Here is a 22455-nt window from a genome sequence, read left to right as displayed (position 1 = left end):
AACGACCTCTCGTGAATCCATGCTGAGATTCATTTATCAAGTTATGCTCTTCAAGGTGACTTCTAATAATATTTGTATTATCACACTGGCCGATTCCCACCAAGGCAGGGTGGCCCGAAAAAGAAAAACTTTCACCATCATTCACTCCATCACTGTCTTGCCAGAAGGGTGCTTTACACTACAGTTTTTAAACTGCAACATTAACACCCCTCCTTCAGAGTGCAGGCACTGTACTTCCCATCTCCAGGACTCAAGTCCGGCCTGCCGGTTTCCCTGAACCCCTTCATAAATGTTACTTTGCTCACACTCCAACGGCACGTCAAGTATTAAAAACCATTCGTCTCCATTCACTCCTATCAAACATGCTCACGCACACCTGCTGGAAGTCCAAGCCCCTCGCACACAAAACCTCCTTTACCCCCTCCCTCCAACCTTTCCTAGGCCGACCCCTACCCCGCCTTCCTTCCACTACAGACTGATACACTCTTGAAGTCATTCTGTTTCGCTCCATTCTCTCTACATCTCCGAACCACCTCAACAACCCTTCCTCAGCCCTCTGGACAACAGTTTTGGTAATCCCGCACCTCCTCCTAACTTCCAAACTACGAATTCTCTGCATTATATTCACACCACACATTGCCCTCAGACATGACATCTCCACTGCCTCCAGCCTTCTCCTCACTGCAACATTCATCACCCATGCTTCACACCCATATAAGAGCGTTGGTAAAACTATACTCTCATACATTCCCCTCTTTGCCTCCAAGGACAAAGTTCTTTGTCTCCACAGACTCCTAAGTGCACCACTCACCCTTTTCCCCTCATCAATTCTATGATTCACCTCATCCTTCATAGACCCATCCGCTGACACGTCCACTCCCAAATATCTGAATACATTCACCTCCTCCATACTCTCTCCCTCCAATCTGATATCCAATCTTTCATCACCTAATCTTTTTATCCTCATAACCTTACTCTTTCCTGTATTCACTTTTAATTTTCTTCTTTTGCACACCCTACCAAATTCATCCACCAATCTCTGCAACTTCTCTTCAGAATTTCCCAAGAGCACAGTGTCATCAGCAAAGAGCAACTGTGACAACTCCCACTTTATGTGTGATTCTTTATCTTTTAACTCCACGCCTCTTGTCAAGACCCTCGCATTTACTTCTCTTAAAACCCCATCTATAAATATATTAAACAACCACGGTGACATCACACATCCTTGTCTAAGGCCTACTTTTACTGGGAAATAATTTCCCTCTTTCCTACATACTCTAACTTGAGCCTCACTATCCTCGTAAAAACTCTTCACTGCTTTCAGTAACCTACCTCCTACACCATACACCTGCAACATCTGCCACATTGCCCCCCTATCCACCCTGTCATACGCCTTTTCCAAATCCATAAATGCCACAAAGACCTCTTTAGCCTTATCTAAATACTGTTCACTTATATGTTTCACTGTAAACACCTGGTCCACACACCCCCTACCTTTCCTAAAGCCTCCTTGTTCATCTGCTATCCTATTCTCCATCTTACTCTTAATTCTTTCAATAATAACTCTACCATACACTTTACCAGGTATACTCAACAGACTTCTTCTTCTTTCAACGTACCAGCCGTATCCCACCGAGGTGGGGTGGCCCAAAAGAAAAAACTGAAGTTTCTCCTTTTAAATTTAGTAATATATACAGGAGAAGGGGTTACTAGCCCCTTGCTCCCGGCATTTTAGTCGCCTCTTACGACACGCATGGCTTACAGAGGAAGAATTCTGTTCCACTTCCCCATGGAGATAAGAGGAAATAAACAAGAACAAGAATTAGAAAGAAAATAGAAGAAAACCCAGAGGGGTGTGTATATATATGCTTGTACATGTATGTGTAGTGTGACCTAAGTGTAAGTAGAAGTAGCAAGACTTACCTGTAATCTTGCATATTTATGAGACAGACAAAAGACACCAGCAATCCTACCATCATGTAAAACAATTACAGGCTTTCGTTTTACACTCACTTGGCAGGACGGTAGACTCAACAGACTTATCCCCCTATAATTTTTGCACTCTCTTTTGTCCCCTTTGCCTTTATACAAAGGAACTATGCATGCTCTCTGCCAATCCCTAGGTACCTTACCCTCTTCCATACATTTATTAAATAATTGCACCAACCACTCCAAAACTATATCCCCCACCTGCTTTTAACATTTCTATCTTTATCCCATCAATCCCGGCTGCCTTACCCCCTTTCATTTTACCTACTGCCTCATGAACTTCCCCCACACTCACAACTGGCACTTCCTCACTCCTACAAGATGTTATTCCTCCTTGCCCTATACATGTCAGCTATAATTGATTCTAGTAACTTGCCCACTATAGATGTCAAGCTTATTGGATGGTAATTTGAAGGAACGGACTTATCCCCTGATTTGAATATAGGAACCACATTAGCCATCTTCCACAACTCTGGCACAACACCGGTAAGGATGGACACATTAAACACACTCGTTAATGGCTGACTAAGCTCCATCTTGCATTCCTTAAGTACCCTGGAAAACAACTCATCGGGTCCCGGGGACTTACTTTGCTTCAGTTTGTCTATCTGTTTAATAACCATGTCCTTCATGACAGTAATATTAGTTAATTTAAATTCATCAGGAACTAAATACTTGTTAATTACTGGAATCTCATTTACATCTTCCTGTGTAAAAACTGACAAAAAATAGTCATTAAATAAGGAACACATTTCCAGTTCGTTATCCGCCAGCTGTCCATTCCCAATTTTCAGAGGTCCTACTTTTTCCTTCACCTTCGTCCTATACACTTGAAAGAACCCCTTTGGATTAGTCTTTGACTCATTAGCAACTCTAATTTCATAGTCACGTTTAGCCTTTCTAATCACCTTTTTTACTTCTCTTTTAAGCTGAACATATTGGTCAGTCATAATTTGAAATTGCCGTATTAGCTGAATGCCATAAAATGGGGCCATACTGTATAAATGATTTTGGCTTAGTGACAGAGCACTTGCATCAAAACCAAAGTGCTAAGGTTTCATAGGTGCCTGTTAGTTGACTTTGGTAGCATCCTAGGGGAAAAAGACCAATAGATTCAAACTTGAATAAGCCACAATATTTGCTTTTCTTGAATTATTCTGGTAAGGATAGTGTCCATTCCACAACCCATGGTGCAGGTGTAGTGCAGTACTGCCATTTTATGAGAATTTCCCACAAATTTTGGAGAGAAATGACCTCATATGGGAAATTTTGTGGGAGGACATTTATAAATTTTTATCATAATGATAAAAATTTATAAATGTCCTCCTAGGTTTTATGGAAATTTTACTGTGTATAATTTTGGGAAAAAATGTCCACACTCAGGCTATTTTTTCTAGAAAGATTCACATAGCAACACACATTTGATGTTTAAAAAATTAAATAATGGTATAGGTAAATTACATGTTAAAAGGGAGTTTACTACCTTGGGAAAAAATGTCTATGATGATTTGTCCCTGACATATCTCCTTCCTGTCCAATTGCTCCTGGTCTCCACTCACTGATCCCACTTGAGTTACCCAATTCTACTCTTAGAACATAGTTGCCTGTCAGTGAGACAGATGTCATGAATTATAAAATGTACAATAAAAAGTATAGTACAGCATGGGAAAAAATACTGATGTTAGCCAAGAAACTGAACTGGGTGTCATTTTTTCACCCCAGAATCCTAGGTTATAAAGATGTATAATACATTACTTATTAACAATGAAGAGATTCCTCATAATCCTACCAACTACGCTATTGTTTCACTGGTCCCACAGCATGCAACTGTTACCAGCTATCCATGTCTAATGCACATCGATGGTTGGCTGATGGGAGGGAAAGGAGGATTAGAGGATGGATGAGTGATACTCACCTTTCACCTTAACCTGGCTTACTGTACTCATCCAGTTACTTTCAGCACTTCTTTCCGCACTATAATAAATTGAACAACATTAGTTTGCATTATCCTATGAAACCACATCATGCATTCCATATTTATTTTTTTTTTTATTATCACACTGGCCGATTCCCACCAAGGCAGGGTGGCCCGAAAAAGAAAAACTTTCACCATCATTCACTCCATCACTGTCTTGCCAGAAGGGTGCTTTACACTACAGTTTTTAAACTGCAACATTAACACCCCTCCTTCAGAGTGCAGGCACTGTACTTCCCATCTCCAGGACTCAAGTCCGGCCTGCCGGTTTCCCTGAATCCCTTCATAAATGTTACTTTGCTCACACTCCAACAGCACGTCAAGTATTAAAAACCATTTGTCTCCATTCACTCCTATCAAACACGCTCACGCATGCCTGCTGGAAGTCCAAGCCCCTCGCACACAAAACCTCCTTTACCCCCTCCCTCCAACCCTTCCTAGGCCGACCCCTATCCCGCCTTCCTTCCACTACAGACTGATACACTCTTGAAGTTATTCTGTTTCGCTCCATTCTCTCTACATGTCCGAACCACCTCAACAACCCTTCCTCAGCCCTCTGGACAACAGTTTTGGTAATCCCGCACCTCCTCCTAACTTCCAAACTACGAATTCTCTGCATTATATTCACACCACACATTGCCCTCAGACATGACATCTCCACTGCCTCCAGCCTTCTCCTCGCTGCAACATTCATCACCCATGCTTCACACCCATATAAGAGCGTTGGTAAAACTATACTCTCATACATTCCCCTCTTTGCCTCCAAGGACAAAGTTCTCTGTCTCCACAGACTCCTAAGTGCACCACTCACTCTTTTTCCCTCATCAATTCTATGATTCACCTCATCTTTCATAGACCCATCCGCTGACACGTCCACTCCCAAATATCTGAATACGTTCACCTCCTCCATACTCTCTCCCTCCAATCTGATATTCAATCTTTCATCACCTAATCTTTTTGTTATCCTCATAACCTTACTCTTTCCTGTATTCACCTTTAATTTTCTTCTTTTGCACACCCTACCAAATTCATCCACCAATCTCTGCAGCTTCTCTTCAGAATCTCCCAAGAGCACAGTGTCATCAGCAAAGAGCAGCTGTGACAACTCCCACCCTGTGTGTGATTCTTTATCTTTTAACTCCACGCCTCTTGCCAAGACCCTCGCATTTACTTCTCTTACAACCCCATCTATAAATATATTAAACAACCACGGTGACATCACACATCCTTGTCTAAGGCCTACTTTTACTGGGAAAAAATTTCCCTCTTTTCTACATACTCTAACTTGAGCCTCACTATCCTCGTAAAAACTCTTCACTGCTTTCAGTAACCTACCTCCTACACCATACACTTGCAACATCTGCCACATTGCCCCCCTATCCACCCTGTCATACGCCTTTTCCAAATCCATAAATGTCTCAAAGACCTCTTTAGCCTTATCTAAATACTGTTCACTTATATGTTTCACTGTAAACACCTGGTCCACACACCCCCTACCTTTCCTAAAGCCTCCTTGTTCATCTGCTATCCTATTCTCCGTCTTACTCTTAATTCTTTCAATTATAACTCTACCATACACTTTACCAGGTACACTCAACAGACTTATCCCCCTATAATTTTTGCACTCTCTTTTATCCCCTTTGCCTTTATACAAAGGAACTATGCATGCTCTCTGCCAATCCCTAGGTACCTTACCCTCTTCCATACATTTATTAAATAATTGCACCAACCACTCCAAAACTATATCCCCACCTGCTTTTAACATTTCTATCTTTATCCCATCAATCCCGGCTGCCTTACCCCCTTTCATTTTACCTACTGCCTCACGAACTTCCCCCACACTCACAACTGGCTCTTCCTCACTCCTACAAGATGTTATTCCTCCTTGCCCTATACACAAAATCACAGCTTCCCTATCTTCATCAACATTTAACAATTCCTCAAAATATTCCCTCCATCTTCCCAATACCTCTAACTCTCCATTTAATAACTCTCCTCTCCTATTTTTAACTGACAAATCCATTTGTTCTCTAGGCTTCCTTAACTTGTTAATCTCACTCCAAAACTTTTTCTTATTTTCAACAAAATTTGTTGATAACAGCTCACCCACTCTCTCATTTGCTCTCTTTTTACATTGCTTCACCACTCTCTTAACCTCTCTCTTTTTCTCCATATACTCTTCCCTCCTTGCATCACTTCTACTTTGTAAAAACTTCTCATATGCTAACTTTTTCTCCCTTACTACTCTCTTTACATCATCATTCCACCAATCGCTCCTCTTCCCTCCTGCACCCACTTTCCTGTAACCACAAACTTCTGCTGAACACTCTAACACTACATTTTTAAACCTACCCCATTCCTCTTCGACCCCATTGCCTATGCTCTCATTAGCCCATCTATCCTCCAATAGCTGTTTATATCTTACCCTAACTGCCTCCTCTTTTAGTTTATAAACCTTCACCTCTCTCTTCCCTGATGCTTCTATTCTCCTTGTATCCCATCTACCTTTTACTCTCAGTGTAGCTACAACTAGAAAGTGATCTGATATATCTGTGGCCCCTCGATAAACATGTACATCCTGAAGTCTACTCAACAGTCTTTTATCTACTAATACATAATCCAACAAACTACTGTCATTTCGCCCTACATCATATCGTGTATACTTATTTATCCTCTTTTTCTTAAAATATGTATTACCTATAACTAAACCCCTTTCTATACAAAGTTCAATCAAAGGGCTCCCATTATCATTTACACCTGGCACCCCAAACTTACCTACCACACCCTCTCTAAAAGTTTCTCCTACTTTAGCATTCAGGTCCCCTACCACAATTACTCTCTCACTTGGTTCAAAGGCTCCTATACATTCACTTAACATCTCCCAAAATCTCTCTCTCTCCTCTGCATTCCTCTCTTCTCCAGGTGCATACACGCTTATTATGACCCACTTCTCGCATCCAACCTTTACTTTAATCCACATAATTCTCGAATTTACACATTCATATTCTCTTTTCTCCTTCCATAACTGATCATTTAACATTACTGCTACCCCTTCCTTTGCTCTAACTCTCTCAGATACTCCAGATTTAATCCCATTTATTTCCCCCCACTGAAACTCTCCTACCCCCTTCAGCTTTGTTTCGCTTAGAGCCAGGACATCCAACTTCTTTTCATTCATAACATCAGCAATCATCTGTTTCTTGTCATCCGCACTACATCCACGCACATTTAAACAACCCAGTTTTATAAAGTTTTTCTTCTTCTCTTTTTTAGTAAATGTATACAGGAGAAGGGGTTACTAGCCCATTGCTCCCGGCATTTTAGTCGCCTCATACGACACGCATGGCTTACGGAGGAAAGATTCTTTTCCACTTCCCCATGGACAATAGAAGAAATAAACAAGAACAAGAGCTATTTAGAATAAGGAGAAAAACCTAGATGTATATATATATATGCATGTGCGTGTCTGTGAAGTGTGACCAAAGTGTAAGTAGGAGTAGCAAGATATCCCTGTTATCTAGCGTGTTTATGAGACAGAAAAAGAAAACCAGCATTCCATATTAATATGTTTAAAATATACATAAAATATTGTAAAGTAAAAGGACACAAGTGCAACGTTTCGCTCTCCAGGGGGTTTGTCAAGCTGTTACAAACATTATATGGACACAGAGGGTATATATAGGCTTAGAGTGAGGTGTAATACTAGTGGTGGTGGTAGTAGTAGTAGTAGTAGTAGTAGTAGTAGTGATATAAGTTTTAGTACTAGTAGTAATACAATTAATTTGCACATGAGAGTAAAAGGATATAAAAGCTATTACTTGGGTAGCATAAAAATAAGTTAGACAAATATTTCTATTGGAGGTTGAATTAGAGAAGGCATGTTTCAGTGTTCATCTTCTGTAATGTGTTTGTCTAGTATTAACAGGAGAGACTATATGATGGCAGGGTTTACTGTTTTAAGGAGGATTCTTGCTAAGACTTCAGAGATGGTGAAGCTGCCTTTGTTTTGTTTAATTGTATTAGACACAGTGGTTAGTGCTGATTCAAGGCACTTGTGCCTGCAGAAATTAGTTTCTTTGATCACTAATTGCGTGTCCCTGAATTTTATGAGATAATTGGTGGAATTCCAGTGTTGTACACAGGCATTTTTCAAGTTACTGTTCCTACAGGCATAAATGTGTTCATTGAGGCGGATGTCGAGGTTTCTTGCTGTTTCATCTAACGGCTTGACAAATCTCCTGGAGAGCGAAACGTTGCCACAATAAAAATGTCACATTAGTTGCACTTGTGTCCTTTTACTTTACATATTGTTGGTAATTCTACCAACATTATTACATAAAACATTGGTTAGTCTTGAGGATAGGGCCAGTGGTTAGTCTGGCAACTGTAGTGATAATCTGTTGTAAACAAGTGGGGAAGTATGATCATAATAATGGTATATAATATTAACACATAGATGAGTAAGATATGTGCAACGGTTTGGCAAATTCTGTTGAAAAAGTTTTGCCTTCACAGTAGGCTTCTTGAGACAAATACAGAGAAGATAAAAGCAGTGGAGAGGTAAAGCTAATGTGATCAGTCCATCAACCTTGAAATAGTAGTAGTATTGAGGTTGTCAGTCCTTCAGCCTGGAGAAAAGTTCTTTTCCAGGCTTGAACAATACAAGTGATAGTGAGGCAATGGGGAAGGAGAGTGAGACCCTTGCTTCACTTACTGTACTCACATATCTCACCCTCTCCTTTCCCACACCATATGCTATATGTCCAGTCACCTAATACTCTTTCTTATGAATGTCAATATACCATATACCAGTTTAGAAGAATATTTAGAGAGATTAAAAAACCAGGTGGTGCTAGACTTTGGTGATCACATAAGAAAGAAAAGAGAACAGAGACCACCCACTCTGGTTGTAGATTGGATTTTTGCAGTGTGTAGCTGTATAAATAGGGTTGCCATGTTTTTATGCAAATTTGAACAATGCAGATCTGCATGAAGCAAGGGGAAACTTGCACTAAATTTTGATAATCTGTGAATGATGTTTAGCACATTATAAAAATATGATCTATTCTGGGATGGGCAATGAAGGCTATCTTCACTCCTAATGTAACAGTGAAAGGTCTCCTTTCTTTTTAACACCAAAACAATCATCAGTACTAACACAACCACCCTCATGCCAGGTGGTGCCCTCTGACCAGGTGCTGGTTGGTGAGGGGTACACAGGCCTGGTGGTGTGCTGGTTTTGGCGTTTCGGGGAGTGGGTGATGGTGTGCATTGATGACAGACTTCCCACCAAGGACGACAAACTGATTTTTGCCAGAGGTGATAACCCACAGGAATTTTGGGTCGCCCTTGTGGAGAAAGCCTATGCCAAGTAAGTCATCGAGAGGCTTAGTGTAATAATAGTATGTCTAATAGAGCCTTAGTGGATATTGTTAAACCAAGTCTGATTCAGGGCAGGCCATTGTCATAGTGGACTTAGCCTGATTAATTTTATGCCTAGCCTATTACCATGCTGTTTTGGTAAAGTTTATCCTGATACAGTGTCTTAATAAAGTTCAGCATAATATACTGTTTTAATAAACACAATATAATATACAGTACTCAATTTTAATAGATATAACATATACAGTAAACCCTCTCATAATGCTCGGGATAAATTCCTGAAAATCATCACCTAATAAAAAAGGTAGGTAAAGTGTAAAACAACGTATTGGAAATATAGTGTTATGTTCTAAATGCTTCCAAAAATGCCAAACAACTTTTTATAAATATTGTAATGTGTAAAAAAAAAAAAAAGGTTACAAATTTGACCTTACCTTTACTAGTTGTTGATGTTTGTTGACTGTTGCGGCCCCCTACCAAACTAGTGGTTAAATGGTTAACCTGCCGGCCGGCAGTACCACTGGGTACGTCATCAAACCCAATGTGGGGACTGCTGAGCCGGCCTTAGCAGCAGTACCTGAACACCTCACGGTACGCATCTAAACAGTATTTACCAGAACACCTTACGGTAGACATCTATTGGCAGTAGAGTATTCGTCTGACCGTCTTATTATGTATATCTACTGGCGTTAGAAGAAGCGCTCACTGCAGCTCACTGAGTCTGTTGGCCTCAGTTACTTGACGGCTGCATTCAGTGAGCTTGCAGCATGGTGTTTTACAAACACTATTTATCAACTGGTCTTGAAGGTGGTAGATAGTACTCACCAGACCACCTTATGGTGTACTTCTACCGGCCTTGGAGAGTATTTACAGGACAGGTGATGTCTGCGGACTCACCGCCTATGCTGGTCAACTGTGGGCCGGAGTCATCGGATGCTGTTTTAGTGGGACACTACGTAAAGAAAAGGTTGGAGTGTGACACTGAACTGGGCTAGGACCGTAGTGTGACACTTAAGCAAGTATGATGGAGTGTAACACTGAGATATGCTATAGGACTGTAGTGGAACACTGAGAAGAAAAGGGTGTCGTGTGACACTAAAGAAGATATGGTTGTAGTGTACATTGAATAGTGTCATGTGACTGGCCTTGAGAAAGACGCTGTGTGAGTGTGTCGCAGGGTGTCAAGGGTGACACAGTAGTGTATGACGCAGAGAAAAGGGTGTCGTGTGACACGGAGAGTAGGAGTGTCATTACGCAGAGAAAAGGGTGGCGAGAGACACAGTTGAGATGGAGCATCATTACACGGATAAGTGTCGTGTGACACAGGGAGCGTCACAACTCAGATATAAATGTGGTGTGAGACACGGAGCGTCATAAGGGTGTCGTGAGACATGAAGTTGATTGTAATTTATTATTGTAAATGTTATTTATAATTTATTATTTTAGCATAGATATATATATAGTGACACAGTAGTGTCAAGAAGTTGTACCCTGTGTGTAGGGTTACGAATTATTTATTTTACAAAGATGGTAATTATAATTTATTATTGTAACATGTATATATTATCAGATGTTTATTTACAAAATACCTCTAGACCAAAGATTGTTTTTTATATAATATTAAAGATTCATTTATTTTAACGTGTATTATGTATCCCGAACTCTTTATTACAAAATGAGTAAATTACCATCTTAAAAATACTTTTTTTGTAATATTGACTTGGAAATGTATGGAGAGGGCTGATGTGGCTCTTCTGGGCTGAGGTGGTTACCTGTGATTCTTTTGTGGATGTAGAATTGTTGGTAGCTGATGGAGGTACTGAAGTGCTCAATTATTCTGTAATGCATATAATATCTTACCCTGCAGTACTTCATAAAGCTGACAATAAGGCTTCATTACTTGCTTGAGGTCCTGCTTCAGAGCAATATTCCTAGACATGTCAGGTTCCTAATCAGTGAAAAAGTTTGCAAATTTACTATAATTTGGAATTGTTAATAACTCCTGCAGTGTTAACTGTTTATATTCAAGTTCTTCCTCATTGTCTCCTCTCTTAACTGGGACTGGAGCTTCACCAGTGTTACAAAATGCAACATCTGTTATTATAAACATCTATCAAGAGAATACTAGAAGGCCAGCTTATTGATATTCTTTAGCATCTGTCCTGTTTCTGGTTTTGTAACAGTTTGTCAGTATGAATTCATACTGGGCTTTTCATAGTGCTTTTGGTTTTAAGTAAACTGGATTAAAACTGGTTGAATAAATGTTAACAAATAAAATATTAAGAACTTTAATAACAAAAAGGTGTCTAGGTTTAAAAATATTTACAGTCAAGAATAATAATATATGTTTATTTCTGTATGCCATATAGATAGTTTAAATGAATTGGTACAAAAGTAGGCATAAAAGAAAGCCACTAATTAAGCAATGCATTTCAGGAAACTAATCATAAGGTTTATATGTCACTTTAAGAACTAGACATAGACTATTAAGTAGGACTTCTTATGCAGTTAACTACAGTCATAAGTACAATAAGAAAGGAAACTAATGACAAATGGTCATTTACAAAAGAAATGCATATTATTTAAACTGATTCAGTGATTTTTAGTTTTATAGAGTGATTGAATAGAGATGGTGAAGATAAAGTAAGTTACTTAGATTACAGTACAAATTAAATGGGACAAGATATGTTGGATAGGATGGATAATGAGAAGCTTCAAAACTAGCGATGCCAAGCCAGTGATGATTATCTTCAAATTGCTTGTTCTCTCTAGGCTGGAATATTGCTGTACACTAATGTTCCTTTTCAAGGCAGGTGAAATTGCAGACCTGGAGAATAAACAGAGAAATTTCACTGCATGTATAAATACAATAAAGCACCAAATTACTGGGGGGAACAGCTAGTCCCTTGACCTGTACTCCTTGGAACACAGGTGAGAAAGATACACAATAATATACACTTGGAAAAATCTTAAGAGGGACTAGTCCCAAATCTGCACACGAAAATCACTCCCTATGAAAGCAAAAGACTCAGTAGATGGTGCAACATCCCCCAGTGACATGCAGGAATGCCTGAGTATGCTAAGAGACAACATAAAAAGTGAATAAACACAGCCTCTCCTCACTTAGCGACCTACTCTTTTACCAATGGTTTGTACTTACGACGGGCTCTCTGACCTGTATGTATACCTAAATAATGTATATTAGAGCTGATTTTCTCTATTCTGTTTATTACAATATACAGTATACTACTGTATAAACATTAAAAAATATACTAAAAATGTTATAAATGGTGCAAGGGTGACATAAAGCAGTATCAAAGATGGTTGACATTAACAGATTGTCATTATAGTGTGCTCCTCGTTTAGCGACAAATTTGTTTACTGGCTCGGTATTAGGAATAGAACTCTGTCGTTAAGTGAGGAGAGGCTGTATCAGGGGCCCAAGACTGTTCAGCTGCCTCCCAGTATACATAAGGGGGATTACCAGTAGACCCCTGGCTGTCTTCAAGAAGGAGCTGGACAGGTACCTAAAGTCAGTACCTGACCAGTCGGGCTTTGGTTCCTATGTCAGTTTACATGCGACCAGCAGTAGACTGGTTGATCAGACCCTGATCCACCATGAGGCCTGGTCATAAACTGGGCTGTGGGGGTATTGACCCCTGCAGCACTCTCCAGGTAATTATGTATGGGAGTTGAAGGAAGGCTGGAAGAAGAACAGGAACAGAACTGAATGAAGCTGATTTTGTTTAATATAGAGTATCGCAGTCTTGGGGCATTTTATGTGCATTAAGTTTTTACACAGGTTGAGTTGGACGTGGGGGATGTCAAAGAGGTTTTCATGTCTTGTGTTATGTTGGTGTAATCTGTTGCAGCTATCAAGGAAAAGTTTCAGAAAAGGGTATACAGGAGGGGCCCCACTTATACATCAGGTTAGGTTCTGGGCTACTGCTGTAAAGCAAAAATCACTGTAAAGTTATCTAAAAGATGGTTGTCAGATGTTTGGACAAGGGCGCAATTTCAGTACTTGTCATAGATGCTATTTTCCATAGATATGCCCCTGTGCACACCCACCCATAAATGAGACTCTTGAGAGGGGTGGGGAACCCTACTGCTCACAGCTTGTAATATCAAGGGTTTCTTGGTATTGTGAAAAAAATGTTGCATTTTTTCAATAACTTTGTCAGATTATCACGCTATGTAAAGTTATAGTTTGAGAGGGTTAACTGCCCATATTTTTAATAGATATTGCATAATGCACTATTAAATATATGTAATATACTCATTTGTAATATAGTGTAATAAACTTAGCTTTAACCCTTTCACTGTTGAGAGCCCTGCTCACAAACTTGCTCTCAGTATCAAAAAATATTCAAAAAAAAAAAAAAATTCTTACCAAAATCTTACAAATAATTTTCTGTGTTAGAAAAAAAAATTGGTGATCAGTAACCGAGATAGAGAGGCATGAAGTTGACAGAAAGTGAACTGCAACATCTGTGACTGCTGCTCACTCAGTAATACATGTGTTATTTTTACTTGTATTCTAGTATTTTCTTCTAATTTATTTTTTTCAAGTAACTTTTGTGGCCCATGAGACCAATATAATGCATATTGTATATATACCCACTCGTTTACAACAAAATAACCATACAACCAACCAACAAGGGGGTGGAATACCTATATACTACTCAGATCAACTTGAATGTATCAATAATACTTGCACAAGGGATGAACGTGGAGAATATATTATAGCTAAATTTAAATCCAAAGACCTACAAAAACCTCTTGCAGTGATAAACAGCTGCAGAATACCATAGTCAAACATTTACCAATTTAGTGAAAAATTAGGAAGCACAATAACCAGTGCACACATGAACAAAGACCACTTGCTGCTCATAGGCGACTTCAATATAAATCTCCTGCAAGACCAAGACCCACAAGTAACTGAATTCACAAACACTATGAGCAACTGCTTGCTGCTACCAACAGTAACAAAACCTACATGAATCTCGGAGACTAGTATCTCCTTATTAGACCATATCTGGACTTACATCGTATCCCCTTTAAAATCAGGCATAATTGCAGATAACACCACAAACCACTACCCTACCTTTCTCATAACCAACCTAGGTAAATTGCCCTAAGACTCTGCTAAAGTTACCTTCAGACTACATAACGAGGCAGCTATTAATAACTTTATAATAGCAATGACAAACATCGACTGGCACAACGAGCTAGAAATCTATACAGATATTGATGAATGTATTAATAATTTTCTAAAAAACCAAACAGATCACAGCTTAATGACTGAACAGTCTCTGGCTAACACCCAGCATTCTCAAATCCATTAATATAAAACACCTATATGAAAAACAGTACAGAATAGGGCAAATAACCAGAGACCAAACTAAACGTTACTTGTCATCCCTAACCAGCCTGATAAGGTCAAAAAAATTGTATTATGAGAACAGATTACGTAACTTAAAAGGTGATGTGAAAAAGACCTGGAAAGCCTTATTTGAAACTCTAAGAACTAAAAAGATCTCTAAAAACAGAACAACCAAACTAACAAAACCAGATGAACCCCTACTCCCACAGACTGAAACAGCAAACAGACAATGTTTTTTCACCATAGGAAAAAACCTAGCGAGCAGAATCCCAATCTCACACACCCCACCAAAAGACTACCTCACTGGCACCCACCTGAATACACTATTCTTAGCACTGACCAACCCAACAGAAGTCTCACTCATCATCAACACACTTAAAAACAAGGCAAGAGATTTAAATAACTTACTGCCTTTTATGTACAAAAAAGCTTCTCAAGTACAGTGGACCCCCGCATAACGATCACCTCCGAATGCGACCAATTATGTAAGTGTATTTATGTAAGTGCGTTTGTACGTGTATGTTTGGGGGTCTGAAATGGACTAATCTACTTCACAATATTCCTTATGGGAACAAATTCGGTCAGTACTGGCACCTGAACATACTTCTGGAGTGAAAAAATATCGTTAACCGGGGGTCCACTGTACTGTCACCAGTTATTGCAACTCTTTAACAAATCCATTGAATCTTCCACCTTCCCATAAATTCTCAAAATAGTGAGGGGTCACCCCGATCCACAAAGGAAGAGATCAAGCAAACCTGAATAGCTATAGGCCAATATCTAACTTACCCCTTCTTTCTAAAATCTTTGAAAAATTAATTCATAGGCAGATCTATTCCTACCTCATCTCCCACAACATACTCAACCCCTGTCAGTTTAGATTCAGGCCTAATAACAACACAAATGATGCTATTATACACGTGCTAGAACTAATATATACCACTCTCGAGAAAAAAGAAGTCCCACTGGGAATCTTCATTGATTTACCTAAAGCTTTTGATACAGTTGACCATGATTTGTTGCGCATAAAATTAACACACTATGGTATAAGAGGGCATTCTCTCAACTACCTGAAGGCATACCTTAGCAACAGAAACCAATATGTGTACACAAATGGAGCTAACTCTTCCACACAACCAATTACAACTGGGGTCCCACAGGGAAGTGTCCTCGGCCCACTTCTCTCTCATTTACATCAGTGACCTACCAAATGCATCTCAACTACTCAAGCCCATATTATTTGCAGATGACACTACATACGTCTTCTCTCACCCAAGCCCAGTCATACTAGCCAACACTAAATGCTGAATTACAGAAAATATCTACCTGGATGATGACTAACAAATTTATTCTCAATATTGAGAGCAACAAATGTTCCACTTAACTCAGAGGGAAAATTCTTAGAAATTCACCTTGACAGTAGCCTCAAATTTCAGATGCATATACAACAAATTTCCAAGAAAATCTCTAAGACCATAGGCATACTATCTAAGATATGGTACTATGTTCCACAGCCAGCTCTCCTTGCCCTGTATCACTCGCTCATTTACCCCTATCTCACCTATGGAATTTGTGCATGGGGCTCAACAACAATAAATCATCTCAGACCACTAATAACCTAGCAAAAGGATGCAGTCAGAATGATGATAAATTCCCACTCCAAACAGCATACTCCACCAATATTCAAAAGTCTAAACTTACTCACCATAAAGAACATCCATTCTTATTATTGTGCCTACTACATACATAGAACACTACACTCAAATATAAACCCTCCACTCAAACTTCTCCTTACCAACCTTAACAGGACACATGACCATCACACAAGACACAGATTACTCTTTGATGTTCCCCGTGTCCATCTCACACTATGCAAAAACTCTATGCACATAAAGGGCCCAAAAATTTGGAATTCATTACCAGTGAATACCCTGTCTGTACATCAGTTCAAGACTCTTCTTAAAAAACCACCTACTCACCCAAAACTAAATACACAGTACTTAATTTTATCTACAAAGCTACCAAATCACTCTCCACCGCAGGTTGTTGTGGTATGTGGGTGGTTAAAGGTGGCCTTTGTTGTTGGATGTGCTGAGTCAGCAGCATGGCTATCAGCCTGGGGTGCTGCTGGTGCCACATGAAGCATTACACCACCACCACCTGTTGCTGCATGTATATTATCCATCCCAATTGTAACATTACCCATTACCCATACTATCTTCCCCACCACTCAAATGGAAATAAGTCACTTAGACTTTTTGGAGTTATCCTAAGTTCTCTACACATATGCTGCTATGTATGATAATCTATGTAACTGTATTTGTGTATACCTGCATAAACTTACCCGCTGTCTTCCCCACCACCCACACCATCTTCACCACCCACGCTGTCTTCTCTTTTCATTATCTGTTCCTGGTGTAAGGCCACGGGATGTACTCAGAGATGTACTCCTTTCCCTTGGAATAGCATATGACACACTACCAGAATGCATGTAGTCTCATATAAATTGAAGCTTCATTGGTATTCCTCTTCATTGTCACTACTGGAATTGTAATCAAGAGCTTGGAAATCACAATCAGTATCACTATCATGACCACTGCTCACATCTGAGTCCTGGACATGGGAAAATATGAGTTTCCTCTTTCACCATGGCACAAGTGAACATGAACAAGATGGCCCGGCACCAGAGGTGGAAAGTTGATGGTTGTCTGGGTTTTCAGCACTATTTCTGGTATCCTGGGCATTGCTTTTGGTCACAAACTTCTCCTCAAAACCATGAACTTCATCTTCACTGACACTTCCATCCAGGTTAGAACTATCACTTGGGAAGAGAAAAGTCCCAATTTGCCGGGAAGTTAGGTATTCCTTACCGCTAGGCATGGTGAACAAGGCGTACTGAATTGGCACTCCCACAATGCACTGCAGCCTCCCTGATTTTTCCATACTGCGCACAATGAGCACACAGACCCATTCTCTCACATGTAGGCCTACCAGCTTTCTCCTGCCAGATTTGAAGCTGCTATAATTTTGGCTTAGTATTAGGGAACCAACACTGGCCTGCAAGCCATAATATTACGAGACCGACAGTGAAAGGGTTAATATAGCATAATATACTGTTTTTATAATGTGACATGTCTACACTATTCATAGGTGCTGCATTTAACAGCTCACCATATTAACACAAGGCTCACCAAAATAGTGAACAGCTCGCCATAACACTCCATGGTTCACCATACTAGTGCATGGCTCACCATAGTAATGTATGGTGGACCATCCTAGTGTATAACAGACCATAATATTTCCTAGTGGACCATATTAGTGTATGGGTAATATCCCCATCCCCACTTGCTACTTATCATCACAGGTTGCATGGATCATATGAAGCGTTAGAGGGAGGCCAGAGCATGGATGCCCTGGTTGACATGACAGGAGGCCTGGCTGAGAGGTACGACATGGAAGACGTTCCAGATAAGGATAATCTCTACAAACTCCTCCTGAAGTCCTCCATGAATGGTGCCTTCATCACTGCATCTAGGAAGGTACTCAGAGGATGATCTCTAGGCAGTAATTAATCAGTAATAGTGGTGTTAGCTCTAGATGCTAGTGGTGTGGTAACAATAGTATTGTAGTAGTTGTAAGTACTTATGATGTGGTACCCAGTAGCGTTGCTAGGGTTGGTGTCACCCCCATGAAATCCAAGGGCGGGTGGATGGGGGAGTAAACTCCAGTTACGTCACTGCTGCATGCCCTTTGACTAATGCTTAGCAATGAGAATGTTTAATGGTTATAAACCAAACAGGAGAATACTTCTCAACTTTATTCATGATAAAATAAATCGTAGTAATATTGAGGAAACATAAACTCAAATACCACTTTGAGTACAGGCAACAGATCATACATTTATTCATCTTCAACAATGCAAAAAAAAAACTTGAAAAATAAAGAAAAACATTGCAATATCAGAGAAACACTAGTTCTGATTTGACCTTGAGTACAGGTAACATCTCAGTGAATCTGGCCTTATATTTCCTTGCCTTCAATCCTGCAAAATCATCTATCACATCATCAAAATCAATGATTTTCCCAATATAGGCCTATTTGTACTCTGTAATCATATAAGAGACTATATAGAAACAAAGGATTCTTCTCTTATGTTGCTGCACCCCTGTTTTGGGCAACAGTGTCACCTTCTTTAGAGGTTCTATGCGGTGTTACCTGGGGCAGCCTCCTTCCCCTTACAACACCACTGGTGGTACCTATAGGTACTTGTGATGTGGTAGATGCAGGCACTAATGATATAGTAGATGCAAGTACTAATGATGTGACAGTAATAGGCACATTAGCTCTGAATACTAGTAATATTGTAGTACTAGTGATGGGTATAGGTATCAGTGATGTAGAGGCATCATACTGTATTATATAAAGTATTATTTTTCATATTCACTGATTAATTTTGCTTCTGTTAACCTGGTTTTGTATATTATTTATATATATATTGTTTTTGTATGTTATCCAATTTTTGGTATATTCTATCTACACGTATATGTCCTTTTTTTTATATTATCGTGGTTTTTGCATTTTTTTTTTTCAACAAACCGGCCGTATCCCACCAAGGCAGGGAGGCCCAAAAAGAAAAACGAAAGTTTCTCTTTTTAAATTTAGTAATTTATACGGGAGAAGGGGTTACTAGCCCCTTGCTCCTGGCATTTTAGTCGCCTCTTACAACACCCATGGCTTACGGAGGAAGAATTCTGTTCCACTTCCCCATGGAGATAAGAGGAAATAAACAACAACAAGAACTAGAAAGAAAATAGAAGAAAACCCAGAGGGATGTGTATATATACATATATATGCTTGTACATGCATGTGTAGTGTGACCTAAGTGTAAGTAGAAGTAGCAAGACGGTACGTACCTGAAATCTTGCATGTTTATGAGACAGAAAAAAAGGACACCAGCAATCCTACCATCATGTAAAACAATTACAGGCTTTCGTTTTACACTCACTTGGCAGGACGGTAGTACCTCCCTGGGCGGTTGCTGTCTACCAACCTACTACCTAAAGGTTGGTTTTTGCATATGTACAGTAATACCTTGTCTAGTATTTTCTTTATTATATAAAGTATTGGTACCCCTTTTATACACATATATGAGTGGAAAGAGGAAATGCAATGATGCCAAACATTCTAGTAAATATAAATGGTTAACATCAGATATAAAACTAAAAATTTATAAAACATGAAGATGGTGCATCATAAGCTAAAATAGCATGTGACAAGAAAATGGATGAAGCATCGGCACGTGACAAGAAAATGGATGAAGCATCGGCACGTGACAAGAAAATGGATGAAGCATCGGTACATGCACAAATAAGGAATGAAGATAAAATAAAAAGACATGGAATGGCTACAGCATCTTGTATGTCAAAAGTGATTGTTAAAAAATCATTGTTCTGAATGAATAATATGAAACGTCTCTTAAAATATTATGGATTGAAGACTGCAGCCAGAAAATAATTCCATTAAGTCAGATGATCCAGTGTTAAAAAAAGAAAATAGCAATGAAGGAGAAAGCTTTGTGGCAAGTCGTGGCTGGTTGTACAACTAAAATGCGTATGGGACCCCATAATATTTGAATTACTCCTGGTTAAAATGCCAGTTCAGACAATGGGGCAGCTGCAAGATTTCCTAGTGATCTAAAAAATTGATTGGAGAAAATGGCTACAGAGATGAGCCAATTTTTAATGTAGATGAAACTGGTTTGTTTTGGGGGATGACATCATGCAATGCATCACTGCTTTGTTCCAGTGATTTTGTCAGTTTTAAATCCCATATTGAAACTGACAACCTTAATTATGCAACACTTGGGGAAATGGATCAGCAACATTTATACAAAAAAACAGAGGAAATTTAAGAAGAAAATGCTGTGTCCATGAAAGAATTCACATTGGATGAACTATCAACGTTATTTGCAAAAGTAGATGCTTTTGACCTTACAACCAAGCCCACAGAAGTCACCACAATTATTAAGGTCCTTTAATCTTGTCCCCCAGGATGTGACACACAATAGTCAACTGACACCCAGGTACCTACTTACTGCTAGGTGAACAAGAACAGCAGGTGTAAGGAAACATACCCATTTCCACCCATGCTGGAGATTGAACCATGGACACTCAATGTGCCATCTTTGTTTACACCAGTGGTGATGGTGCCTAGTGTTAGTGCTGATGCTTTACCAGCATCTACCTACTGCTTGCCTTTGATTCACTAGGAACAGCAAGTAGCACATTGCTTTATTTTCCAAGACTATGCCTGAAAAAATTGGGGTGTGCCTTATGTGCCAAAAAATATGGTAGCTAATTGCAAGTTAACCCTTTCAGGGTTTCCGATGTACTAGTACGGCTTACGCATCAGGGTTATTGACATACCTGGAGTTTACCTGGAGAGAGTTCCGGGGGTCAACGCCCCCGTGGCCCGGTCTGTGACCAGGCCTCCTGGTCGATCAGAGCCTGATCAACCAGGCTGTTACTGCTGGCTGCACGCAGTCCAACGTACGAGCCACAGCCCTGCTGGTCAGGTACCGACTTTAGGTGCTTGTCCAGTGCCTGCTTGAAGACAGCCAGGGATCTACTGGTAATCCCCCTTATGTATGCTGGGAGGCAGTTGAACAGTCTCAGGCCCCTGACACTTATTGTATTGTCTCTTAACATGCTAGTGACACCCCTGCTTTTCATTGGGGGGATGTTGCATCATCTGCTGAGTCTTTTGCTTTCGTTGTGAGTGATTTTCGTGTGCAAGTTCGGTACTAGTCCCTCTAGGATTTTCCAGGTGTATATAATCATGTATCTCTCCTGCCTGCATTCCAGGGAGTACAAGTTCAGGAACTTCAAGTGCTCCAAGTAATTGAAGTGTTTTATCTCCGTTATGCGCGCCGTGAAGGTTCTCTGTATATTTTCTAGGTCAGCAATTTCACCTGCCTTGAAAGGTGCTGTTAGTGTGCAGTAATATTCCAGCCTAGATAGAACAAGCGACCTGAAGAGTGTCATCATGGGCTTAGCATCCCTAGTTTTGAAGGTTCTCATTATCCATACTGTCATTTTTCTAGCAAATGCGATTGACACAATGTTATGGTCCTTGAAGGTGAGATCCTCCGACATGATCACTCCCAGGTCTTTGACGGTAGTTTTTCGCTCTATTTTGTGGAAGGAATTTGTTTTGTACTCTGATGAAGTTTTAATTTCCTCATGTTTACCATATCTGAGTAATTGAAATTTCTCATTGTTGAACTTCACATTGTTTTCTGCAGCCCACTGAAAGATTTGGTTGATGTCCACCTGGAGCCTTGCAGTGTCTGCAATGGAAGACACTGTCATGCAGATTCGGGTGTCATCTGCAAAGGAAGACACGGTGCTGTGGCTGACATCCTTGTCTATGTCGGATATGAGGATGAGGAACAAGATGGGAGCGAGTACTATGCCTTGTGGAACAGAGCTTTTCACCGTAGTCGCCTCAGACTTTACTCTGTTAACTACTACTCTTTGTGTTCTGTTTGTGAGGAAATTATAGATCCATCTACCAACTTTTCCTGTTATTCCTTTAACATGCATTTTGTGCACTATTACACCATGGTCACACTTGTCGAAGGCTATTGCAAAGTCTGTATATAGTATTACATCTGCATTCTTTTTGTCTTCTAGTGCATCTAGGACCTTGTCGTAGTGATCCA

General features: G+C 39.8%; 2 protein-coding genes across 12 annotated transcripts in view; one reads left to right on the top strand and one right to left on the bottom strand.

Moving 5' to 3' along the window:
• Window positions 1-22455, top strand: part of LOC128699528 (calpain-A) — a 116172-nt gene that overhangs the window by 66308 nt on the left and 27409 nt on the right. For all 7 annotated transcript variants that reach the window (XR_011393682.1, XM_070098070.1, XM_070098069.1 and 4 more), the window contains exons 8-9: window positions 9142-9335; window positions 18097-18271. Coding sequence is in view for 6 of the 7 variants with exons in the window: in XM_070098070.1 (XP_069954171.1) it covers window positions 9142-9335; window positions 18097-18271 (369 nt within the window). In the remaining variant the exon portion in view is untranslated. The remainder of the gene's footprint in view (window positions 1-9141; window positions 9336-18096; window positions 18272-22455) is intronic.
• The window catches only part of LOC138854487 (small integral membrane protein 12-A), a 60987-nt gene continuing 50206 nt past the window's right edge, over window positions 11675-22455 (bottom strand). For all 5 annotated transcript variants that reach the window (XM_070098080.1, XM_070098078.1, XM_070098075.1 and 2 more), the window contains exon 4: window positions 11675-12173. The gene's annotated coding sequence lies outside the window, so the exon portion shown is untranslated. The remainder of the gene's footprint in view (window positions 12174-22455) is intronic.

The sequence above is a fragment of the Cherax quadricarinatus genome, chromosome 61 (genome assembly GCF_038502225.1).
Source record: "Cherax quadricarinatus isolate ZL_2023a chromosome 61, ASM3850222v1, whole genome shotgun sequence".
Lineage (NCBI taxonomy): Eukaryota > Metazoa > Arthropoda > Malacostraca > Decapoda > Parastacidae > Cherax > Cherax quadricarinatus.
This window is presented reverse-complemented; position numbering and strand designations above follow the sequence as displayed.